Source organism: Neoarius graeffei, chromosome 13 (assembly GCF_027579695.1).
Source record: "Neoarius graeffei isolate fNeoGra1 chromosome 13, fNeoGra1.pri, whole genome shotgun sequence".
NCBI classification, from domain to species: Eukaryota; Metazoa; Chordata; class Actinopteri; order Siluriformes; family Ariidae; genus Neoarius; species Neoarius graeffei.
The window spans coordinates 31,695,423-31,722,822 of NC_083581.1; the positions used below are offsets into that span (position 1 = coordinate 31,695,423).

General features: G+C 42.0%; 2 protein-coding genes across 2 annotated transcripts; both read left to right on the top strand.

Annotated features, from left to right (window-relative positions):
- Nucleotides 1–31: 31 nt before the first annotated feature.
- On the top strand, nt 32–10,715 carry LOC132896581 (cyclin-T1-like). Its single transcript, XM_060937522.1, has 6 exons — nt 32–231; nt 3,103–3,184; nt 3,271–3,399; nt 9,501–9,561; nt 10,238–10,300; nt 10,426–10,715. The coding sequence occupies exons 1-6, from the start codon at nt 62–64 to the stop codon at nt 10,506–10,508; spliced, it is 588 nt and encodes a 195-aa protein (XP_060793505.1). The 5' UTR covers nt 32–61; the 3' UTR covers nt 10,509–10,715.
- LOC132895892 (cyclin-T1-like) lies at nt 10,632–18,948 on the top strand (the record flags this gene model as incomplete). The annotated part of the gene is made up of 3 exons (XM_060936642.1): nt 10,632–10,854; nt 13,189–13,259; nt 16,029–18,948. Coding segments are annotated over 3 exons (1,428 nt in total), but the record flags the coding sequence as incomplete, so codon positions are not given.
- Between the last annotated feature and the right edge of the window lie 8,452 nt (nt 18,949–27,400).

Sequence of the window (27,400 nt, forward strand, 5' to 3'; positions counted from 1 at the left end):
GGTGCCGCTGATGTGCTTCCTGTGACGCAGCCTGATTTTTAAAATAGTCTCCTTCTTAGTAATGGCGGCTCCGCAAGTTTCTCGCTCGGGAAAGAAGAATAAATGGTACTTTACCCGGGAGCAGATCGAAAACAGTCCATCTCGTCGAGCAGGACTTGACCCTGATAAAGAATTATCATACAGACAACAGGCTGCTAATCTTCTCCAGGATATGGGACAACGGCTCAATGTGTATCCTTTTCTCCGAAGCGTCGATAACAAGGTTAGCTTAGCCTGTTAGGTCCGGGAGGAAATCGCCGGTTCGGCTGCATTTGGACTTGGATGTCAGTAGTGACTGAATGATTTATATATGATGATTATATAGTTGTGTCAATGAAAGCGTAAAAAGAAATAATTCCAAGAATAGTTTCCTGAAACTCCTGGGAGCCCGGTGTTGTTATTATTAGCTTAGCTTAGCTTTGCTAATGCTAACCGGGCTGAGGCTTGTGTAGGCCTCACCGCGACAAGCAGTGCAAGTTTTACTTTAGGAAATAATGTATTACTCAATTTATTTCTCTAATGTTGTATAATTCAATTATTTACCGTGTTAAATTTTTTTAGCAAACGCTATTTTGTTACATAACTGACCTTCTAATTAGCATGTGGTGTCGTTTTGTTTTAGCGATTAGCTCGTGAACTTGGCTAGCTAGCTAACATTTCGTATCATACAGTCTCTGGGACCACAATGGAAACAAGTGTTCACACTTTTTTGTATAATCCTGGTTTTTATGCCATGTTCATATTGTATTTTGTATGTACTGCATTTTAACCAAGTTAAAAATCAGGTAAACCGTCTCCGAAGCTGAGGTGTTCGTCAAGAAAAAGTGTTTTTAAACGTGTATTTAAAAACAAACAAACCACGTTTTGCTAATTTATCTAAGTAGTTGTGTATATATTTATTTTGCGCGTGCCGTGGCTAAGCTGCTTGCTAATATAACTAACATGAGCATCAGTTTCACTTTCGGTATTTAGAAGAAGAAGAACTTTATTCATCACACGCTTGTGAAATTCTTTTCTGCATTTAACCCATCTGAAGCAGTGAACACAGACACACACACACCCAGAACACTGGGCAGCCATGCTAATAGCGCCTGGGGAGCAGTTGGGAGTTAGGAGCCTTGCTCCTTAGGTGTAAGGCTGTCCCATATTAACCTTTGAACTGTGGGGGGAAACCCACGCAGACACAGGTGCCCCTTTTCCACCAAAGCAGTTCCAGGGCTGGTTCGGGGCCAGTGCTTAGTTTGGAACCGGGTTTTCTGTTTCCACTGACAAAGAACTGGCTCTGGGGCCAGAAAAACCGGTTCCAGGCTAGCACCAACTCTCTGCTGGGCCAGAGGAAAGAACTGCTTACGTCAGCGGGGGGGCGGAGTTGTTAAGACCAACAACAATAACAAGACCGCGAAAGATCGCCATTTTTAAGCGACAAGAAGAAGCAACTATACGAACGTGAAGTCATCCATTATTGTTGTTGCTGCTGCTGCTTCTTCCGTGTTGTTTTTGCTTCGATATTCGCACCAAGGTTTATGCAAACGTAGCGACGTAACTGACGTATACAGTGACGTAATGATGTGGTTCCCCTTAGCACCGCAAACTATGGAAAAGCAAACTGGTTCTCAGCTGGCTCGCAAGTTGAACGAGTTGTAAACCAGCACTGGCCCCGAACCAGCCCTGGAACTAATTTGGTGGAAAAGGGGTAAGGGAGAACATGCTCCACACATGCCCCTTTTCCACCAAAGCAGTTCCAGGGCTGGTTCGGGGCCAGTGCTTAGTTTGGAACCGGGTTTTCTGTTTCCACTGACAAAGAACTGGCTCTGGGGCCAGAAAAACCGGTTCCAGGCTAGCACCAACTCTCTGCTGGGCCAGAGGAAAGAACCGCTTACATCAGCGGGGGGGCGGAGTTGTTAAGACCAACAACAATAAGACCGCGAAAGATCGCCATTTTTAAGCGACGAGAAGCAGCAGCTGTACAAACGCGAAGTCCTCCATTATTATTATTGTTGTTGCTGCTGCTGCTTCTTCCGTGTTGTTTTTGCTTTGCTATTCGCGCCAAGGTTTATGTAAATGTAGCGACGTAACTGACGTATACAGCAACGTAATGACGTATACAGGCCTCTGCATGCTCTTGCGACAAGGCTTTCGCAGATAGCTTTTCGCAGACAGTTGTAATTTATTGTTGAGCGGGGAGTATAGGCATGTATAGGCGTGCGCGATGTTATTCACGGCCACAACGCAAGGGGGCGCGAAGTCGCGAAATCGCTAGGAGTAGTTGGTGGGTGTGGTTAGTGGAGTGTTTATCTTCCGGTTACTGAGCAACAGGTCATTCAACACCGCTGTCCTTGTAATGACTAGAACTGGAGTCGTATAGATGTACATACTTCCTCGATCAACCGCTCTTCGTGCTGCTCCATCTTCGCTCGTGTTTTTAAAAATGGTGGTCGTGAAAACAAACCAAACCGGGGAAGTAGGGAAGCGGAAGTGCGTGTACAGCGGATGTAGAGTGGACCAATCAGAGCCCTCTTGTCTGCGAGGCTGTCTGCGGTGGTCACAAATTTTGGGAGGTGCGCGCAGAGCATCTGCGAAGCGGGGGGGGGGCTACGCAGATGCCTTCTGCTACGCCGTCTGCGAGGACTGGGTTGTCAGCATAAATTGGCCCTACAGCAACGTAATGACGTGGCTCCGCTTAGCACTGCGAGCTATGGAAAAGCAAACTAGTTCTCAGCTGGCTCGCAAGTTGAACAAGTTGTGAACCAGCACCGGCCCCGAACCAGCCCTGGAACTGATTTGGTGGAAAAGGGGTGACAGAAAGGCTCTCGCTGGCTGCTGGGCTCGAACCCAGAACCTTCTTGCTGTGAGGCGAGAAGTGCTGCCCATGCAACAGGTCTTTGTTTTCCCTTTGTGTCCCTCACATACTGAGTGGTTTTCTTTGACGTGTACAGCTCCGTTTTGTATCTTTCCCCACCGTTGGAAATGCCTTCATGTTATAAACAAGGATGTGTTTATATTGATGTGATTTGCATGCCTGTGTCTTGTTTATTTCACATCCTTAACTCAAAAAATGAATAGGTCCCAGCTCACTATCAACACTGCCATTGTGTACATGCATCGCTTCTACATGATCCAGTCTTTCACTCGCTTCCACCGAAATGTAAGTCCGACTTCATCAGTGTGGACTTCAAGTCACATTATACTCCATGTCAAACTTCATTTGTTGCTTGATTTTGTCCCGTCCAGGTGATTGCCCCTGCTGCGCTTTTCTTGGCAGCAAAGGTTGAAGAGCAGCCACGCAAGCTGGAGCATGTGATTAAGGTGGCCCATGCCTGTCTCAATCCTCAGGAGTCTCCTCTTGACTCTAGAAGTGATGTAAGTACTGATCGAGAGGATGTGATTATGGAGATCATTTGGTCTGTGATTGATGTAGAGGTGGGATTCTCTCAGGCTACGGTCACACTACAGCTCGCGATGGGTTTGCAAATATTTGGCGATGAAAAATTGGTATCGCTACCCCCAGTTATGTGATGCACAGCGAATGTTCTCGGAGTTGCACGAGGAGTTTTTTGGTGTGTCTCCACCTTGTGATTGGCCAAAAACGTTGTGAAAATTTGGTAGTGATGTTTTCTGCAAACTAAGCGGCGAATACTGGCAGATGGGTTTGGAAATATTTCACAAAGCATCGTGAGCTGCAGTGTGGCTGTAACCTTAGGAAGTAACGTTTCTGAGCACAACCAACAGTTCTTTTGTGTCTTGATTAGGGATGTACTGATCTGACACTATTACACTACGTTCAGACTGCAACCTGAAACGACCCATATCCGATTTGTTGTGAGATCCACTTTTTTTGTTAGGCCGTTCACATTACCAATTATATGAGACTTGTATGCGATCTCCAATATGAACGGAAAACGACCCAAAAGTGTCCCGCATGCGCAAATTGACACGTAATAAGCACATCTACGTAATACGTAAACAAAAAAAGCACACTCTTCATGTTTAATGATTTTTTTTGTTTGTTTGTTTGTTTAATTATCTGGTTAGTGTTAAAGTGTGAGGTCTCGTGTGTGTTTTTGTTTCTGAACTGAAATGAAAACGTGTAGCCTGGTAATGAGGGTTGACTCCTAAATGTCTCTCTAATTTCTGTATAAGTGCACTACATGTTACTAGGAAGTAATGGATTTTTAAACTCTATATAGTGCACTCGAGCTTCAGTAGGCAGTCATTTGGGATACGGCCGCTGTATTACCAAACTCTTAATTCAGGCTTAATAATTTGCACATATTTATTTCGTCATATTAATAAACTTTTTCTACATTTTTATAAATATTTATTTAGATTGTTTATAGCCGGCTGAATTCTGCAACTTCTCTCAGCGCTGGCTCAAGGTGCAGAAACACCAGTGCAGTTTGCTATGGAGATGAGGCTAGACCTGGCGATGTGGTTTTTGTGGCGGAACTCGCACAATAATCTGATTAATGTGGGCAGCAGACTAATGAGACCGAAGGTGTTAAATTACTGGAAATTTCCAGAACAATCTTATAATCTTGTAATACAGGATGGTTTAAGTTATAAATCAGTTATAGAAACTGTTTTATTTAATCAGGCTAACAGATAAACATCCAGGTCCCTACCAAATCCACCATTAGCTTGATCAATTCTATAAAAGTCTATTTAAATTCTGAAAACTGTATAAACGTTGTTGTTTTCCACCAAAGAGGCGGGATTAGCCAACGCAGAATAGTGACGTCTGTCTCTTGTTGACGACGTGTAGGTCGCATGAATGCGACCTGTCCGGTCAGACTGCAGTCGCATGTGAAAATAACGGATATGCATCGGAATTAGGACCACATATCCAAGCAGCCTGGGTCGCATGTGAAAAATCGGATCTGTGTCGTTCAGATTGTCAATAACAAATCGGATACAGGTCGCATATGGGCAAAAAAATCGGATATGGGTCGTTTCAGGGTGCAGTCTGAACGTAGTCCTAGTGTTGGCTGTGCTTGTTAAATGATTTGACACATCTGCCCACTGAAATATTGTTGTCATGTGACCTGGATGTAGGACACAAATCTGATAATGTGTATTAATTGTCTTAGAGCGTGTCACTTGGATAATTGTGGTGTTTCAGAAGCAGGCTATACTTACAGAAAAGTGGGCAGCAGTGTATTGGTTATTGGTCCATACTCAGAGCTTTATCAGTATTGTAATTTTTAAATTCTTTTTTTTATGGGATTGGTACAACCCTAATCTTGATGCATTTAAGTTTTTGTAAAGTATAAGTCTACACTGACCATATTTTTCCTTACATGACTAATAATAGGCCTCATTTATCAAGCTGTATATGAGCCAATTCACTCGTAGAAAGCATTTACACACGAGATGTGGTATTCATCAAAATCCGGTTAGTTCAGGAAACCATTAGTATCCTGTGAGTTTGTGTAAACGTACGCACGAGGAGACTTGCATATATGAACCTCGGTTGATCAGCTTTAACTTGTAGAACTGGAAATCAGTTGCTGAATTTGTACATGAATTACACCGTCATGTTTAAATCTCTAATTCGTTTTAATCTTGCACCTGAGTGTAATAAATCAATGAAATTAAACCAAAACAAGTTAAGTTGGGGCAAAAGAAATGGCCCCTTATCAAAGGAAGACAAGTTAGTATGTGCTTGATTGATTGCGCTGCAGTGGCTGAGCTGCATTACTTTTAAAGTATCTTTTTGGTGTTTATCTCCTTGCGAGCTTTCACGTTTATGGAGTTTTGTATGCGTCATCATATGTAAATCAGCTGTCCCACGAACATGCTAGGCAATCTATGGGTGGTTGGGATTTATCGATATAAACATAAGTATGCAGAAAATCAGCATCACTGAAACGTTTGTAAATTTATCAGGAATTTACACGCAGCTGTACCAAAATGTTGCTAAATGAGGCCTATAGAGTACAAAGTACATTTTTAAAAAAGGTATTGCAAAACAGCATCACACAACTTTTACTTTTTTTCTGTTAATATTTTTTTTTAAACAGGAATTTTCATATTCACAGAAATTGGCTATCAAATCCTGCAAAAAAGCTTTTGCATACCGCTGTACACGTTATACAGTGTGGATGTGTACCTGTTTGCTCGTGTGTATGTGTATATACAATGGTGCTTCTGCTTAAGTTTGTGAACTTGTATTTCTGCATAAATGACTTAAAACATCAGATTTTCACACAAGTCCTCAATGTAGATAAGGAGAACCCAGTTTAAAAAAAAAAAGAGAAAAATATAATGTGGTCATTCATTTATTAAGGAAAATGATCCAATGTTGCGTATCTGTAGTGGCAGAAGTATGTGAACACGTGCTTTCAGTATCTGGTGTGACCTTATACAGCAATAACTGCAACTAAACATTTCTGCTAACTGTTGGTCATCCTGTACATCGGCTGGGTGGAATTTTAGCCCATTCCTCTGTACAGTGATATTGCTGGGATGTGGGGTTTTGTGCCCCCACACTCACCCAAACTGCTCACGCAACATTTCTGTTGGATTAAGGTCAGGACTTTGACTTGGCCATTCCAGAACATTAATTTTATTCTTCTTTAACCATTCTTTGGAGAACGACTTGTGTGCTTAGGGTCGTTGTCTTGCTGTATGACCCACTTTCTCTTGAGATTCAGTTCACAGACAGATTTTCTGACATTTTCCTTTTGAATTCACTAGAATAATTCAGAATACTTTGTTCCATCAATGATGGTAAGCTGTCCAAGCCCAGATGTGGCAAAACGGGCCCAAGCCATGATACTACCACCACTTTGTTTCACAGATGGGAGGATGATTTTTATGCTGGATTGCAGTGTTTTCCTGTCTCCAAACATTTAAACCAAAATGTTCTATTTTGGTCAGAACCTTTTCCAGTAGCCTTCTGTCTCGTCCATGTCATCCTTAGGCTACGTTTACATTACGTCGAATCAGCGGATCATCAGATTAACGTTCTTAAAATGATTCGCGTTTACACTAAAATCGTTAGTCGTGCACACAGCAACACCAATACGCGGATACGCTCGGCTCCGCAGGCATCCTGCGCTCCAAATCACTCCACCCTGAACAGCGAGTGCCCTCTGGAGGGTGCGCACTCCGGCCCTGCGCAGCTCACAGAGTGCGCGAGTGAAGTGAACAAGCCACGATTCGGGACTGAGCCGCTGTGTGTGTGATCCCAGCGCATATCACTTATTACTTGCAAGTGGAAGGATGGCAAGCCTAAAGACAATCATAACTACACAATGGGCAGTATTTGCATCAGTATTTGCAGTATTTTCATACTTTTATACTCTTTAATGAAAGGTGATACAAGGCGGAAGTCCGCGCCGTTTTTCAGCAGTCGCGTCACATGACCAACGCCAGCGAATCAGGAAGGTGGATGTCACAGTGACGTTGTCCAATGAGACGCCAGCTAGAGCTCAGCACAGCGTATTCGCGTATTCTCAATGTTTACACAGCACCGGAGCTGATACGATCTAGATTGAATACGTGGACGCTGGCGGATTCCCGTTTCCCCGCTTTTCCAGGGGGGTTAATGTAAACGGACAGTGCATCCGCGAAGAAAACGAGACAGATACGGTCTAGTGTAAACGTAGCCTTAGTAAACTGTCATTGGGCAGCAATGTTCTTTTTGGAGAGCAGTAGCTTTCTCCTTATAACCCTGCCATTCACACCGTTATTGTTCATTGTTCTCCTGATGGTGGACTCATGAACATTAACATTAGCCAATGTGAGAGAGGTCTTTCATTGCTTGGAAGTTACCCTGGGTTCTTTTGAGACCTCACGGACTATTAAGGCCTCTGCATGCTCTTGCGACAAGGCTTTCGCAGATAGCTTTTCGCAGACAGTTGTAATTTATCGTTGAGCGGGGAGTAATAGGCGTGCGCGATGTTATTCACTGCCACAACGCAAGGGGGCGCGAAGTCGCGAAATCGCTAGGAGTAGTTGGTGGGTGTGGTTAGTGGAGTGTTTATCCTCCGGTTACTTATAATGACTAGAACTGGAGTCGTATAGATGTACGTACTTCCTCGATCAAGCGCTCTTCATGCTGCTCCATCTTCGCTCGTGTTTTTAAAAATGCCGGTCGTGAAAACAAACCAAACCGGGAAAGTAGGGAAGCGGAAGTGCGTGTACAGCGGATGTAGAGTGGACCAATCAGAGCCCTCTTGTCTGCGACGCTGTCTGCGAGGCTTCTGCGGTGGTCACAATTTTTGGGAGGTGCGCGCAGAGCGTCTGCAAAGGTGGGGCGGCTACGCAGACACTGTCTGCGACGCTATCTGCGAGGACTGGGTTGTCAGCATAAATTGGCCTTTACACACCTTGCGCTTGTGCTGTGTTCACACTTATACCGGTATGAAAGTCGTATAACTGTATCGATACAAAATATACCAGTACAGTTTAGTGCATCTGTCCACACTAGCGAGAAATGTTTGCGCTTTTCTTTCATGGTAGTTGAAGTGCGCGAAATGTTTCCACGGTTACCGAGTAACTTCCTTCCGAGAATATGCCGGATGAAACAACGTGTGTGCGCGCTTTTTGTTGTCGATGTACAGTCTGTATTTCTGGTGGTCATTTATTCAGTCGAATCGTATAAAACGCGCGAGGCAGTTGAGAAAGAAACAAAAAAACCCGAATCTCCGTTCTTCACTATTTTATTCAGTGAAGACATCGATTGAGGTGTGTGACTTTGCGCATGCGCATTATATTTGTATCGATACAGAGCCGCTTCATCTGTCCACACTACGCAAAGCGCTACAGTACCGGTACGAAACCCATACATTTGTGGGTTTCGTACCGATACAGTTATACCGCTACAGTACCGGTGTAGTTGCTAGTGTGGACAGGTGTTGCGGTACAAAAGTAGTATCGTATCGGTACAAAATCCCTAGTGTGGACAGGGTATTGGAGTGATCTTTGCTGATCGTGGTGAAGTCCAAACTTTTTTTTTAAGAGATGGTTTTTGGAACCTTTTCCAGCCTGATGATCAACTTGATGTGTTGTGAAGATCATACTTGAATATATTGCTTTTATTTAAATAAAACAGGGCAAACATTCACACCTGATTGTCATCCCACTGACTGAAAACCTGCCTCTAATTTCACCTTGAAATGAACTGCTAATCCTAGAGGATCGCATACTTTTGCCACTCACAGATGTGTAACATTGGACCATTTTCCTCAATAAATAAATGACGAAGTATAATACTTTTTAATTGGGTTCTCTTTATCTGCTTTTAGAACTTGTGTGAATCTGGGTCATATTTATGCCGAAATCTGTAAAGTTCTGAATGGTTTAGTCTTTCAAATACCGCTGTATGTCTGTATTGACAGAGCTGATAGTAGTTATTGTGAAGTTTTGATTGGCTCGCTAACAAGGTACTTGTGAGAGAGAGAGTGATATGAGTGCATAAGACCCTGTGAGTAACCTGCCTGTCCTCTCGATCTCAGACTTACCTGCAACAATCCCAAGACCTGGTCATGCTTGAGAGCATTATACTCCAGACCCTCGGTAAGTTGGGAAATGGCAAAAGTGGGTCTATGAGTCACCACCACCATGTTAGAGTAAAGAGCGAATAATCCCCTTTGCTCCCATCCACAGCAGAGTCCCTGGAGTCAGACGGGCCGTTTCCCAAGCTTCTCATAAACAGCCATTGTTGTAACACTCACCTTTTTTCAGTTCTTCCTTTTTTCCATGTCAACTTGCGAATGCAATCCTTTGTGTGTGCGTTAACTTTTTGTACCATCAGAGGATTTTTGAGCCATTCTGTTTTGTGGCGTTGCTTTTATATACTTTTTTTTTTTTACCCCCTCCATTCTTTGCTGTTAAAGGTTATGAGTGGAATTGACAGCGAGAGAGCGGCTCAAAAAATATCACGGTGAATTTGCAGAGAAAATCCTCTGTCCTTAACTCACTCATCCATATTTGTCCTATCCTATCTAGGATCAGTCATCTGAAGAGTTAAAGCACGTCATTGCAATCAGTAAAAAGCACAGCTTCGACATGGTCCTAACTGGGCTGTATTCTTTTTCGCTCAGTGAATTTATCCAGTCCAGACCCAGTAAACTTGTTTGTGCTGTATTTCTGTACCAGTCTGTTTGCTAGCAGGTTTGAAGATGGTGTAACTGTATGTGAACCTGATTCTCACTGTTTCCTCTTTGTTTCTCCTCTGCCCTTGTTACTTCAGCTTTTGACATCACAATTGACCATCCTCACACACATGTCGTCAAGTGTACACAGCTCGTACGAGGTAAGTGCTGTAGTGTTTGGTTTTTAATTGCGTATTTGTAGTTTTTTTATTTATTTTTTTCTCCCAGATGAATGTGGAATGCTGGAAGGTTTGATATTTCATTTATTTGGTTTTGTTTATTCCAGCGAGTAAGGACCTGGCCCAGACATCATATTTTATGGCAACCAACAGGTGTGTTAATTCTTTGCCCAAAAAACAGTTCAGCTAAAATTTATTTTTTTTTCCCCTGCTAATGAGCTTGTTACTTTGGTTTTATAGCTGATTCCATCTTGCTTGTGTATATTATACATTTTGTCATGCTTAGTGTTTCTGAAATGTCCCACCCCCCCACCCTCATCTCTCCCCCCCCCCCCCCCCCGTTGCCCACTTTGGACCAATACATCAATTCAGCCTGCACCTGACCACCTTCTGCCTGCAGTACAGTCCACCTGTAGTTGCGTGTGTGTGCATTCATTTGGCCTGCAAGTGGTCTAACTGGGAAATCCCCGTCTCTACTGACAGCAAACACTGGTGGGAGTACGTCGACCGAAAAGTCACTCTCGAGCTACTGGATGGTATGTAAATTTCCAAAGCCAATAGGGGTTAGGATGTATTTTCTTCTTCTGGTGGTTGAACTTGCTTGTATGCCAGAGATGCCTACTAGTACGTATTTTGTACGGAAAAGTTACGTAAATACAATGTTACGGCAAATAGTGTTATTCTGTACGGAATTATTATAAAGTCTTAAATTCCAGTGAGTTGTTTTTAAATGTCCAAGAGACTTTTTCAATCCATGCGCGATTCACGGCTATTTATTTTTACGACAACCGCACATGCTGTGCGTGACATGCGCAGATGCCGCACATGCTGTGCGTGACATGCGCAGATGCCGCACATGCTGTGCGTGACATGCGCAGATGCCGCACATGCTGTGCGTGACATGCGCAGATGCCGCACATGCTGTGCGTGACATGCGCAGATGCCGCACATGCTGTGCGTGACATGCGCAGATGCCGCACATGCTGTGCGTGACATGCGCAGATGCCGCACATGCTGTGCGTGACATGCGCAGATGCCGCACATGCTGTGCGTGACATGCGCAGATGCCGCACATGCTGTGCGTGACATGCGCAGATGCCGCACATGCTGTGCGTGACATGCGCAGATGCCGCACATGCTGTGCGTGACATGCGCAGATGCCGCACATGCTGTGCGTGACATGCGCAGATGCCGCACATGCTGTGCGTGACATGCGCAGATGCCGCACATGCTGTGCGTGACATGCGCAGATGCCGCACATGCTGTGCGTGACATGCGCAGATGCCGCACATGCTGTGCGTGACATGCGCAGATGCCGCACATGCTGTGCGTGACATGCGCAGATGCCGCACATGCTGTGCGTGACATGCGCAGATGCCGCACATGCTGTGCGTGACATGCGCAGATGCCGCACATGCTGTGCGTGACATGCGCAGATGCCGCACATGCTGTGCGTGACATGCGCAGATGCCGCACATGCTGTGCGTGACATGCGCAGATGCCGCACATGCTGTGCGTGACATGCGCAGATGCCGCACATGCTGTGCGTGACATGCGCAGATGCCGCACATTTGTTTGCGCTATTTTCACTCGACATCACACACGCATGGTGCTGCTTCTCAATAGTGGAAATGAAACGCTCAGTATTGGGACAAGTGAAACACAGGTCTTAGGTGTTCCTCCCACGATATACGGTAGAATGGCCGTGCATTACACCCAGTCAAAAGGGCAATGGATACGCGCACTGCAAACTGTGTAGAACTGACATTAACATCACTCATGGTGGTTGCGATGACTGCAGGCGGCATGTCAACTCCAAAAAGCATATGGAGTATGCTGAAATGGCGAGTCAGGCGGAAAGTAAATCTGGGGGTATCCAGCAGTTTTTTACGAAATCTGTGGATGAAAAGACACGGAACGTGACACGCATGGAAGCGGTGATGGTTGACCTGTGCTTGGAGTTGAACTTGCCAATTAGTGCCATGAAATGTGAGTTAAACTTATTCAGTTTCTTTTTACATGTCTGATTTTTATTCACTGAAATATCAAACACTGGCTGTACTTCTTTAATTCAAAGTCTTTTCAGTGTTGCAAATGTACATGTAGTATGATCAAAAACAGAATTTTATGATTAGTGTTGTTGGGATTGTGGCAAAAAATTGATCATTCCACTGTTTTAAATACAATTATAAATGTCATTTTATTCAATGTCTCTTCTGAAGCATTATGCTGAAGTATTTATATATTGGGACATTAAGATGACAATGTCGGACTCTCTTTGGCATGAAATAAAATTAAAAAAAAAATTTCTTATTAGAATCCGTTAACAGGTAGAACATTTTTGCCAGGCAATATAATATAATACTTTTTGAGGAGTTGCATTCAATACCAATGATTGGTAGTCAACCGTAATGTCTGCAAACAGGGAACACTATTGTATTTAGAAAAATGTGATGTATTGTATGCTCTAGAAATTTGTTGAGTGGAAATTCAATTGAGATGGCTGCTCGTGTTTTGTTTATTCAATTCACACAAAACAGTTCTTTTTAATAATTTAAATGTTAAACATATTGGTATATACACCTCTTTATAATGGAAATGCGCATAAATTAATGCTACTGAAAGTCATTCCAAAGTACTGAAAAATGTTTTCAAGAATACTGAAATTCAAAATTTGGGGTAGGCATCTCTGTTGTATGCTGGGAAACCATGCTGCTTTAGTGACTTTTGTCCACCGCTGTTGAAGCGTTGAGTGAATTTGGACTTGTTTGCCCTGGTTTCATCATCTTGATGTCCCTCATTGTTCTCTGCAAGTGATTAGTTCAGCTCAGTACATGTGAAGTCAATTTGTGTTTAAAACTGTTTTATAGAGCTCACACATGAGTTTCTGCAGATCTTGGAGAAGACACCAAGCCGTTTAAAACGCATTCGAAACTGGAAGGTAAGTCGGCATTTTATTTATTTATTTATTTATTTTAGGTCATGTAAAGATGTAAGCTTGTTTGTTCGAGGCCTATTTTCCTTACGTTTATGAAGTTTGGAGTAAAATAATCATAGCCTATTACTTATGTTCTTTTTATTAAAAATGAAAAAGTTAACAAATGGGCCATTTCTCAAACTTTTATGAACATTATATCCAATTTTCTTTATCTTTCAGCAGACTGTAAAGAGAGCTCTGATTTCTTGTTAAATCTATTTGTACAGTCAATCGTACAACAGCTCTCTCCACTTTTTAGATCTGATTGTATTTTCATGGCATTAGCTGTGTTGCTTCTGACCCTGAAGTCACAGTGCATGTAAAAATACATTTTACATTATTGTGCCCTCTGTTGTCTATACAATGCACTTAGAGTTCAGAAAAACAGATTACGCAGCCTAATAATCACGATTCATTTTTATCCCCCCGCTGGCCAAAGGGGGATTATGTTGTGACGATGTCCGTCCGTCTGTCCTGGGAAGGGTGCTCACCTTCTGAAATCAACTCCTCTCAATTTTTGGAGGAATTTCACAAAACTTGGCAGGATTCTTTGTTATATGTCAGTAATACACTACTGTTCAAAAGTTTGGGGTCACTTTGAAATGTCCTTATTTTTGAAAGAAAAGCACTGTTCTAATAATCACGATTCATTTTTATCCCCCCGCTGGCCAAAGGGGGATTATGTTGTGACGAAGATCACTTTAAACTAATCAGAAATCCACTCTATACATTGCTAATGTGGTAAATGACTATTCTAGCTGCAAATGTCTGGTTTTTGGTGCAATATCTCCATAGGTGTATAGAGGCCCATTTCCAGCAACTCTCACTCCAGTGTTCTAATGGTACAATGTGTTTGCTCATTGCCTCAGAAGGCTTAGGGCTTCTGCATGCTCTTGTGACAAGGCTTTCGCAGATAGCTTTTCGCAGACAGTTGTAATTTATCGTTGAGCGGGGAGTAATATGCGTGCGCGATGTTATTCACCGCCACAACGCAAGGGGGCGCGAAGTTGCGAAATTGCTAGGAGTAGTTGGTGGGTGTGGTTAGTGGAGTGTTTATCCTCCGGTTACTTATAATGACTAGAACTGGAGTCGTATAGATGTACGTACTTCCTCGATCAACCGCTCTTCGTGCTGTTCCATCTTCGCTCATGTTTTTAAAAATGGCGGTCGTGAAAACAAACCAAACCGGGAAAGTAGGGAAGCTGAAGTGCGTGTACAGCGGATGTAGAGTGGACCAATCAGAGCCCTCTTGTCTGCAACGCTGTCTGCGAGGCTTCTGCGGTGGTCACAATTTTTGGGAGGTGCACGCAGAGCGTCTGCGAAGGGGGGGGGGGGGGGGGGGGCTACGCAGACGCCATCTGCGACGCCATCTGTGACGCCATCTGTGAGGACTGCGTTGTCAGCATAAATTGGCCTTAATGGATGATTAGAAAACCCTTGTACAATCATGTTAGCACAGCTGAAAACAGTTTAGCTCTTTAGAGAAGCTATAAAACTGACCTTCCTTTGAGCAGATTGAGTTTCTGGAGCATCACATTTGTGGGGTCGATTAAATGCTCAAAATGGCCAGAAAAATGTCTTGACTATATTTTCTGTTCATTTTACAACTTATGGTGGGAAATAAAAGTGTGACTTTTCATGGAAAACACAAAATTGTCTGGGTGACCCCAAACTTTTGAACGGTAGTGTATGCATATTGCAATTTCATTAAATTGGGTTACATTTTACCAGAGTTACAGCCCTTGATTTAACAAAATTATAATTTGACAATTTCATGTGTGCGTTTTCCTTCTGAAATCAACTCCTCTCTCAATTTGTGGAGGAATTTCATGAAACTTGGCAAAAGGCATTGTTATATGTCGGTAGTACGCATATTGTAATTTCGTTCAATTCGGTTGCATTTTACCAGAGTTGTGGCCCTTGATTAACAACCTTGTACTTTCACAATTTCATGAAGGTGTGCTCGCCTTCTGACATCAACTCCTCTCTCAATTTTTGGATGAATTTCTCGAAGCTTGGCAAAAGTCTTTGTTCTATGATGATGATGCGCATATTGAGATTTAATTTCGTTTGTGAAAATTTTACCAGAGTTTTGAGCCTTGATTAAATAACTTTTTGACAATTTCATGAAGGTTTACGTTCTTCTGAAATCAACTCCTCTCACGGTTTGTGGAGGAATTTCACCAAACTTGGCAAAAGGCAGTTATACACATGTTGAAGTTTCGTTTAATTTGGGCAAATTTTACCAGTTATGCCCTTGATTATTAACAAACTTTTGGCAATTTCATCAAGGTGTGCTTGCTTTCTGAAATCAACTTCCCTCGCAATTTTTTTATCCTTCGCTGGCTGAAAGGTCTGAAGGGGGATTATGTTGTGGCGATGTCTGTCCATCCCAGGAAGGGTACTCAGTACCTTCTGAAATCAACTCCTCTCACAATTTTTGGAGGAATTTCACAAAACTTGACATGATTCTTTATATCGGTAATCCGCATATTGCAGTTTCATTCAATTCAGTCGCATTTTACCAGAGTTGCCAGTGGGGGGATATTGTGCTCTCAGAGCATTCTTATTTATTCTATCAATTCGAATCATAAATTTGTATCACGATTTGTCCACAATATATTGTTACATGCGTACTGAAGTCATTTAAATTATTCTGTGTAGATTTTAAAAAGTTGCTAAGTATTTTCAAGGGGCATGTCTATATCTTTCATCGTTGTCCTCCAATTTCAGGCATCAGGTCAAACAGCAAAGAAGCCAAAAGAGGGCGACAAAACAGAGACCATGATGAACATGATCTCCATGGCATCCTCTGAAAGCACACTGGCTGGTCTGATGAGCCTCTCGGCTCCTCCTTCAACCTCCTCGTCCTCCACACCCACATCATCTGCAGAAGATAAGCAGCCTGTCTTTAAAGTGCCTAATCCACCAGAACCACCTGCTCCCACGAGAGTGTCTCTGAGCGAGTATCGTGCCAAGCACGCTGATGAGCTCGCCGCACAGAAAAAGAAACTGGAAAACATGGAGGCCTCTGTAAAGCGTGAGTACGCCACAGCCGCACAGGCCCTCATGAACCAGCAAAGAAAGGAGAAACACCATCATAACCATCACCCGCAGCAAGCTAGCTCGAGCTCCTCGGAGCCCCTCGTCCTGAAGATTCCACTTGACGAGAGGCAGGATCGCGGCTCAATCAAAATGCGCCTGCCAAACAGTAGCAGAGGAGCTGAGCAGGACCTGAAATTAAAGCTCCGCCTCCCAGAGAAACGATCAGGTACAGGGGATGGCGGAAAGAACAAAGAGAAGCACCGAGAGCGCTCTAACCATCACCATCACCACAATCATCACCATCACCACTCTTCAGGGAGTGGCTCATCATCAGCGCACAAACACTCCAGCTCTGCAAGTGCTTCCACAAGTAGCAAAAAAGCAGACCCAACAAGAATGAGCTCCTCTTCATCATCCCGAAAGCGAACTCATTCATCTGAGCCCTTGTCTAGTGCTCACCCTTCTAAAGTCAGCAAGTCGTCCAGGAATTCCTACCAGCTGCCCCCACTGCCTACTGACATTCTGCCCTCACTTGCGCTTTCACACAATCAGGGAAGTTACTCGCACTCCAAAACAGACAAGGCTGACACCAATGGGCACAGTGCCAGCTCAGGTGGTCAGTCAAACGAGTACCAGGACACGTTTGACATGCTGAATTCGTTGCTGAGCGCCCAGGGGGTGCAGCCTGCACAGCCCCAAATGTTTAACTATCACTCCCAGTATGGTGAGTACAGATACGGCGCGAGCTCAAGAGGAGGGAACCCGCAACCTCCACCGCTTCCCTCAGAACCCCCTCCACGGCTTCCACCACTGCCTGAATGAACCCCCGTCCATCACAAACCGTCCCAACCAGATTTCTATTATGTGCATTAAGATTTACAGAAAATTTAACTTACCACTATATATGCACATTCTCTGCTTTAGCCTGTTTTAATCATCCTCGGTGTCCTTGTGCATGGGTGGTCCCATGGCACCCGAATGTGTGGCAATAATGGCTATAACTATAAAATACAAACTATTAAAACAGCAAAAAAAAAATGCAAAAGCAAAATGTTATTTATTTAAAAAAAATGTACATACTATTTTTGTCACTCAGTTTTATATATGCATTATTGTCTATGGTGAATAATAGGAACTGTGTAACTGAGAAAGGGGGACCTTTTGTGTTTTGGTGGTCATCCTTTTTGAGTAACTGTTGACAAGGAAAATGACTGTTTTTAAAATATGGGTTTTTAAACAATTAGAATCTCTTTCTAAACTACAATATTTATTGATTGTCTTTTGAACCGTAAGTAGGTGGTTTTTTTTTTTTTTTTTTTTGTTCCCCTCTCCCCCCACTTTGTATGTCATTTGGATTTATTTTTGGATTGTTTTAGCCCTGTTTGTGTCGTGTTAGTCATTTTGTGTAAGTTGAAGACGATAAACAACAACAAAAAAAAAAGCCTAACCTACACAAATTATCAAGATATTTCTAAAGTCTAGTTTAGTCTCTTTCTTCAGCCTAGTGTTCATGATCTAAAATGGACATGCAATCCCCCCCCCCCCCCCCCCCCCCCCAAATTAAAAAAAAAAAAAAGAGAAATTTTGTATTTAAGAATTTATGGGCCCTTGGTAGAAGCAGTCATTGTTTTAAATGGTTGTAAATTGTGCTTGAAATTCAACTGAATATATAAAATTTTTAGTTTTCCTTTTGATATCAACCCAGGCAATATCTAATGTAGTTTTTTTTATTTTTTTGGTTCCTCCCTCCCTCTCCCCCCCATTGTGCATTACAATTAAATAACATGTCAGACTGTGCATGTGGGTGTTTTTTTGTTTTTTTTTGTTTTCTTTTCAGAATATAAATATCACAGAGTGGCAAGAGACCATAAGCCATTGTGAAGCATTTATAGACTTATAAACTCGTAACCCATATTCAAATAATCTGCTTGAATATGTCTACCAAAGTTGTATGCAGCACAGAGGATGTAGATCATAGCCATGCTTTTTTTTTTTTTTTTCTTTTTTTCCCAGTGAATTCTAAAAAGATTTTGCTTTAAAAGAGATTCTGTTCCGTTTGTTTCTGAGACATGAAACAATTTCTAACATCGCGTTAATGTTGTGCCTGTCTCTGGTTACTATATTTTTAATAGGATTGCGATTGTATCCATCCAAGCATTCACGATAAGCTCTGCATGCTAATGATGTACTGTTTTTCGTTTGAGAGTATTTTTACCACTCATTCCTCTGAGGCTAGATTCTGCCATGATTCATTACCGAAAGCATGAAGCACACACTCCTTAACTCTCCATACTGAATTTCTAAGATGGTGCTGGAGAAAAAGGAGGCACACAAGATGTTTTTTGTTGCATCAGATTCCTGGCATCAGGAGAACAATTAAAGGTTGAATCTTGGTCTCGTGCAATCACCACTGCATCTTTTCACACCTGCAAATATTTTATTTTTTTTTAAAGCTACTATTAAATGTACACACCACACTATGTTCAGTGGTACCACATGAACTCTCAGGTTTCAGATATGAATTCTTGGAACATTTCTTGGCAGAAGAAACTTGGTGAACTCTGTTCCTTTTTTTCTAAATGTGATGTAAATAAATGTTTTATGAGAACATGCCTTCTGGTGAGCTTTTGTCTTGTTAAACAGGTGGTGGTTTTTTTGCGCTTTGTAACATTTCACGTGTTGGGTTTTTGTGGAAGTAGTAAATCCCAAAATCTTGGCAAATAAGAGTCACGAGTGCCTGATTCTGATCCTGACTTTCCATTCCTGGCATTTTCCTCTCAGTCTTTGTGTGACTTATTGATGCGCTAATGCTATTCAAATAAGGATTACTGTATTACATGGTCCTAATTAACACTAATCTTAAGTCCTTTCAGATTTAGCATCCGTTCATCATTGATGCCTGTACCACAGCACATTTAAATTCTGTATTCTGATTGGACGGATTCATTTTCTGTTCAGCAGCTCAGATAGATTTGACAAATCACATGTTTCTATGAATGCACTCCTTCAAATACATTATTGTTTCGATAGTAACACAGGAATTTAAATCCTTGTTGTTTCACAAAGAAAACATGATGGTTGTTGTGAAGATATTTATTTAACATTAACAGAAGGAGTCAGTACTATGGCATGCTTTATTTAATGCAAGAGAAGCAGGTGATGGAACGAGTGTTTATCTGCTTACAGCATAACAGGACCTTATTTATCTCATGGATATTCCACAACTATGAACGGATAAAAAGTAATACATGTTGGTCATTAATAATTAAGTTAATCAATCTTTGGCTTGTTACTGTAGTACAAGAGGAATGAAATGCTTCAGAATATAATGTTATAGGAACATGTCTGAAAATTCTCAATCATCCAGGTCATAGTAAACTGTGGGTGGTAGAAAAGGGCAACTGGACTTGCTTGAAGATTCTTGAAAACGATTCTGATTCTGATCCAGGAGAGGATAAATATCTGATACTCCCTATTAGTCAGACAGAACTGAGGAAGCCTTTCGGACGAGAGGTGAAACGTTTTCAGGAATCTTCAAGCAAGTCCAGTTGCCCTTTTCTACCACCCACAATGTTATAGGAAATTTCCCTGATTATTTTCCTGTAACGGCTCATTCTTTTTTATTCTTTACATAAATGTTAATGAGCAGAACTCAATTAACTCTTATGTTTGACCCAGGAAAAGATAATTCATTAGTTTTGCTCATAAGAAGCTTAACGACAATAATATACGGGTACTGTAGTATTGCAGATATGGTCAGATGATTTATTTCAATAACCTACAAGTGATTAAATGTTTAAGATGAGTCATTTGATCACCAGGAGAGGTTGTGTACATTCACTGGCCACATTAATAGGATCTTGTTCTTGATTCGAAGAGTCCTGTTCTTGGCTGGCAGGAGCGGAACCCAATGTAGTCTTCGGCTACTGCAGGCTGAGATGCTTTTCTGCTCACCATGGTTGTAAAGAGTGATTATATGAGTTACTATATCCTTTCTGGCAGGTCGAACCAATCTGGCCATTTTTCTCTGACCTCTCTTATCAACAAGGTGTTTCCACCCACAGAACTGTCGCTCACTCAATTTTTTTTTTCGCACCATTCTGTGTAAACTTTAGAGACTGTTGTGTGTGAAAACCCCAGGAGATCAGCAGTTTCTGAAATACTCAAACCAGTCCATCTGGCACCAACACCCATGCCACAGTGAAAGTCACAGAGATCACGATTTTTCCCATTCTGATGTTTGAAGTGAACATTAACTGAAGCTCTTGATTTGTATCGGCATGATTTTACGCAGGCGGCACAGTGGTATAGTGGTTAGCGCTGTCGTCTCACAGCAAGAAGGGCCGGGTTCGAGCCCCGTGGCCGACGAGGGCCTTTCTGTGTGGAGTTTGCATGTTCTCCCTGTGTCTGCGTGGGTTTCCTCCGGGTGCTCCGGTTTCCCCCACAGTCCAAAGACATGCAGGTTAGGTTAACTGGTGACTCTAAATTGACCGTAGGTGTGAATGTGAGTGTGAATGGTTGTCTGTGTCTATGTGTCAGCCCTGTGATGACCTGGCGACTTGTCCAGGGTGTACCCCGCCTTTCGCCCGTAGTCAGCTGGGATAGGCTCCAGCTTGCCTGCGACCCTGTAGAACAGGATAAAGCGGCTAGAGATAATGAGATGAGATGATTTTACGCATTGTGCTGCTGTCAGCGGATTGGCTGATTAAAGAACTGCATAAAATAGCAGGTGTATGGGTGTACCGAATAAAGGGGCTGGTGAGTGGATTTCCATAAACATTGTTCATGCTGCTAAATAACAGATTTAAAAAAAATGTTTTGTTTTAAATCACTCTAGTTGTATTGCTGTTCAATATTAATGGGACACATTTGAGAAGAACTGAACAGAACATGAAGGTTCTAAAGTCAAAAGACAAATTAGTTGAAGCCCTCAAGCTTCTCCCGTCTTAAAGCTCTCATGACTCTACTGTATTCACCAGACTGGAACACTGTCAAACCGTTCAACAACAAAAGCATAACATGCACATCCTGACATCACATTTTAACATCCATGTGGTCTGGATTTGCCAGAAGAGAAGTGTCCGTTCATGATGTGACAGAATGCAGTGCAATGTTTCTACTTGCAGCATACATGCAGAAATATAGAAATGTACACCATTTCTGCTACCTAAGCTGCTTATGATTAGTGAACTGCCCTCAAACCTGATATCTGTGTGTGCGCGCATACTATAGGCGTGGCTAGTTAGACTCCATCAGTGATGTCAGATGTACAGTAAACTCCTATCATATACAGTATATAAAAAGAACTAACAGTGTGAATTTGGCATTCTTCATTCCAGTTAAGTGAGAAACAACAAAATGAAGCTATTTTCAAGAATTTTTTTATTGCTCTTTTTTTCACTGGTCCTGTCAAGTAAGTATCCATATTATATAGTATCCTCTTCCTATCACAGAAATTCTTAATTACCGTTTCTAAAGTAACAGCGAATTCATAATTATATGGTGATGTTTTGGAGACATCCATTATGTAAAATTTATAGAAGGAGTCTCCGGTGTCAGTAATTTGCTCATTACAGCAAACCCCTCAGGACAGGAACTTTTTATGGTATCTTGATAACATACATTTCTTTTTTGTCTTATTAAGTTCAATAGAAAGAAAAAAGAGACACTGGTGATGGAATGACTGTTTATAGCTTTTAAGTGATAACAGGAACTAAACTGTTTCATGGGTGTCCCACAATATTAATAGTAACTATAAGTGGATAAAAAATAATTAATTAATTAATTAACTCTAAAATGCATTTGTTGCTGTGGTATGAGAGGAATAAAGCGCTTCAGGGCATCCTGTTATGGGTAAGATGACTTTCTTATAACTGCATGCCCCATCATGTATAATTCCTTACCTTTTTATGTCTATTATGTATTATGTATTGCTCTTCCAGGGAATGTGTCTGCTTTAGATTGTAGATATTTGATATTTTTATTGAGGTAATATCCAGCTCAATCCTGTTTCCAGTCATAAACAAGTGTTCTTAATGTAAAAATATAACTTTTTCCTTTCTTTCCATATATTCATTAGGTTAATTAAAACTCAGGTATTTGTCTGTAGTCTAGGAAAATCTATGAAAATCCATTTTATAGAGCCGTGTTCAAATCAGTCAGTATGTTTTATTGTAAGAATGTCACTGTCAATCATGAATTCGCTACTAGAAAAAAAATGAAAAGACGTACAGTATAATAATGAGAAATCTGTTATATATTAAAAAAAAAAAGATTCATTGAGTGGGCGGCACGATGGTGTAGTGGTTAGCGCTGTTGCCTCACAGCAAGAAGGTCCGGGTTCGAGCCCCGGGGCCGGTGAGGGCCTTTCTGTGCGGAGTTTGCATGTTCTCCCCGTGTCCGTGTGGGTTTCCTCCGGGTGCTCTGGTTTCCCCCACAGTCCAAAGACATGCAGGTTAGGTTAACTGGTGACTCTAAATTGACCGTAGGTGTGAATGTGAGTGTGAATGGTTGTCTGTGTCTATGTGTCAGCCCTGTGATGACCTGGCGACTTGTCCAGGGTGTACCCCGCCTTTTGCCCGTAGTCAGCTGGGATAGGCTCCAGCTTGCCTGCGACCCTGTAGAACAGGATAAAGCGGCTAGAGATAATGAGATGAGATTCATTGAGTTTGCAGTGTGAAAGAAAATAGGGCAAGACAGAATAGAGTTAGACTTGCTATAACACTGACATCTCATGGCCAAATGTGTGAGAAAAAGCAAACCTTCTGCACCTTGATGTTCTCTATTTAGATAAAGGAGCACTTTTCTTAGACCATTTTTTTTTGTTGCTAGGCAACAATAAAAGAATACAAGCTAATGCTTTCCTATGCCTTATTTACATTTACACTTAAATACAGTAGATTTTCAAATAACTTGCAACAAGTGAGTAGAGATGCCAAGAATACCATAATCCATCTGGTTTTACCGTACCATAATTTTATGCAAGTAAAGGCACAAATACTCATCTACATAAATCCTCTAGTAAAAGCAACAACTACAAATTGTTTATTCACGATAAATTTGTAAACTCTTAAACTTGCTTAATGTTGGATACTGATGGTAAATTAGTGTCTCTTTCACCAAGGAACCAATAAACATGTGAAAACATTAGCTAAGCTACAGTGCCCTCCATGATTATTGTCCCTTCCCCCTTGTAAAGATGAGTAAAAAGGGCTAGAAAAATCCACTTTTTGGTGAATAACCATGGCGGGCACTGTAATTATCAACAGCTTTATTCCTAATTTCTTCTGTTAGCTAGCATGATGACAGCTCTGATGATAGAATCTAGCTGCAGGGGCAGATCCAGGAAAGTGGGAAGGGGGGGCATCAACCCAGTAAGGCCAGGGATCCAGGGCTCTGCAATTTTTAAATGCCCAGAGATGCATTTTGAGCTCTCATAGTTGAGGGTCAGCGATCCAGGAAGCTATCAACTAGCTTTCCTGAATTCTCTTGGGTGAGCACACCAGAGGGACCCAAACCCTCATCTGGTGGCAGGTACACATACACATCTATGGGCAATTTAGAGTAACCAATCAACCTCATCCACATGCCTTTGGATTGTGGGAGAAAACCAGAGTACTCAGTGGAAACCCATACAGACACAGGGAGAACATGCAAACTCCACACAGAAAGGTCCTCATCGGCCACTGGGCTTGAACCCAGAACCTTCTTCCTGTGAGGCAACAGTGCTAACCACTACCCCACCGTGCCACCCGTCAGAGACATGTTGTAAATGAAATCTCTTAAAGGTAGACTGCCTTTCAGATTTTTCAAGTGTAGGTCATAAAAATAATTTTCCCTGACACCCAATTATTTTTATTTAGTGGACCGAGAGCTACTGAATTCAAATCACAGACTTCCAATTTTATTAGTTTTTTTAAAAAAAAATAGAACAACTAATGAATTTAGGGCCACATGGCCCCTAAATTCTATGCTATTTTTGCCTTCTTCAGCATGACCCGATTCAAGATACTACATCATGCATCACATGGTGGGCTTTCCCCATTCGCGCAAGGCATTGTCGGATACAAATTTGAAACAGGAGAGAAAAACGGAGGATGTGAGTGTGCGAATGAAATGTGGAAGACTGACTACAGTAACAGAAAGCGAGAAGAAAAGACGTTATGTTGCGAAGGAAAGGAAACACAGGACCAAACTAATAAATATCGGCAGTCATCACGCACTTCCTCTGTCTGCTTGACTGTGCGAACTGGGTGATTTCATGCACATTATTTGCTAGGGGAATCCTCTCAAATCAAATAACTTCCCAGCCACAGAATGGCTTGATATTTTGTGAGATATTACAGAAATAAACATATATCACTATGACCAAATTTCAGAGGGGACTAAATTTCACCAATTTTATGAAATAGAAGGCAGTCTTGCTTTAAAGAAACTTACCATATCAAAAATATGTTTTAAAACTAGAAACTTTCAAAACCATTTTATTAGTCACTGAAAATGATATTGTCAGAGTTTCAGGTATATGCGTAGAACATAATTACAACTGATATATGGTAATATTTATGAAAGTTGCATTGTCATATAATGCATTACCACATGACACACTACAGTGTAGTACACTGACCACAAAACACCTTATATCAATAAATTATTACTATTTTAGCAACTACAATCTGAGCTCCTGCTCAGGACATTCAATGTACATATAAGACAATATAAGGCCACTTACATTACCTCAGGTAAACTGAGGTAATGTAGGTGGCCACTTAAGACAGAGCTTAATACCGAAATAACTATAAACATTTCCCCCCAAAATTCACCTTTAAACCTCCTCTTTGCCCCCAATAGCTCACTTTTAACCTCTCATCTATGGACTAGAATTACACCTGATATGGCACAATACATAGAAACTGTGCTGTACTGAAGAACCCTGAAAACCTATATAACAGGGATTGGTGGGAGCTTTAAGCCCTGTCAGTGCTGCAAGAAATGAGAGATGGGTTTATGAAGAGAATGTTTCAGTGTCTGTTTCCATAAATATAATGCATGCTTCTATATCTCATCTCATCTCATTATCTCTAGCCACTTTATCCTTCTACAGGGTCACAGGCAAGCTGGAGCCTATCCCAGCTGACTACAGGCAAAAGGCAGGGTACACCCTGGACAAGTCTCCAGGTCATCACAGGGCTGACACATAGACACAGACAACCATTCACACCTACGGTCAATTTAGAGTCACCAGTTAACCTAACCTGCATGTCTTTGGAGGAAACCGGAGCACCCGGAGGAAACCCACGCGGACAACATGCAAACTCTGCACAGAAAGGCCCTCGTCGGCCGCGGGGCTCGAACCCGGACCTTCTTGCTGTGAGGCGACAGCGCTAACCACTACACCACCGTGCCGCCTGCTTCTATAGCCAAAACTAATATACATTATAAATACAAAAACACTGTGTTCTTGACAATGTGAGCCAATAGGCCCAAGCAGATTTTCTTCAGGGCCACTGCAAAACTCAACATCTCTCACAGACCTATCCAGCCGCTGTCATAAAAATCAAAGTGAGGCTCACCCCCAAAACGGCAGTGTACCATGTACATACACAGGGTATAGTGCATACCTGTCAACTTTGAGGTTTGAAAAAAAGGGATATTTCCCAGATTTTTAACTCAAAATAAGGGAAAATTTCAGAAAGTCATACCCTTCACCAAAAGTGGGTGTGTAGTTGAATGGGGGGCAATTTTCTATCTAGTATTTGTGATTTCCTGTACTCTGGTGCATGTTGGTGATAGCCAAGACCCAAACTCAATATGCTTATGGTTTATAGAGTGCATTTGTGAATAAACTATACATTTATTTTTATTTGCTTTCAGTGGTACCAGTTATTTCCCAAATTAAGGGCTAAAATACGTATCTTATGTTAAAATAAGAAAGGTCATTATATAACCAGTCAATAAATTCAATTCCATTTCAATTTATTTTGGTTTTACCATAGTCATGGCCTCGGAATACTAGATAGATAGATAGATAGATAGATAGATAGATAGATAGATAGATAGGAGTAATAAAGAGTAATATAAAATAATATTAAACCAAGAGTGATTTAAAATGGGTAAGTTTGAGGTGGGGTTTACATTAGACCGTATCAGCAGATCATCAGATTAACGTTTTTAAAACGATTAGCGTGCACACAGCAACACCAATACACGATTCGCGTGCACACAGCAACACCGATACACGGATATGCTCGGCTCCGCAGGCATCCTGCGCTCCAAATCACTCCGCCCTGAACAGCGAGTGCCCTCTGGAGGGTGCGCACTCCGGCCCTGCGCAGCTCACAGAGCGCGAGAGTGAAGTGCACGAGCAGTGATTTGAGACTGAGCCGCTGTGTGTGTGATCCCAGCGCATATCACTTACCACTTGCAAGTGGAAGGATGGCAAGCCTAAAGACAATCATAACTACACAATGGGCAGTATTTGCATCAGTATTTGCAGTATTTTCATACTTTTATACTCTTTAATGAAAGGTGATACAAGGCGGAAGTCCGCGCCGTTTTTCAACAGTCGCATCACATGACCAACGCCAGCGAATCAGGAAGGTGGATGTCACAGTGACGTTGTCCAATGACGACGCCAGCTAGAGCTCAGCACAGCGTATCCGCGTATTCTCAATGTTTACACAGCACCGGACCAGACACGATCTGGATTGAATACGTGGACCCTGGAGGATTCCCATTTCCCAGCGTTTCCAGGCGTTTTAATGTAAATGGACAGTGCATCCGCGAAGAAAACGAGACAGATATGGTCTAATGTAAACTTGGCCTCAGATAGAAAATAAAATAGACAATGAGTGGATAAAACAGTTAATACACCAATTAGTTTACACTAGGCTATTTATGAGGTCTTAGCCAGGACATACTTAATGTAAACATGTGTAGCTTACCTTTGATTATTTGGGAGGCTTTCGTTTTCCCCATGGAAAATTTCTTTGCGATGGAAGAGTCTGGGAACATTCCAGCCACGCACTTGTTGAAATCATCAAAGAAAGAGAGGCTAATGT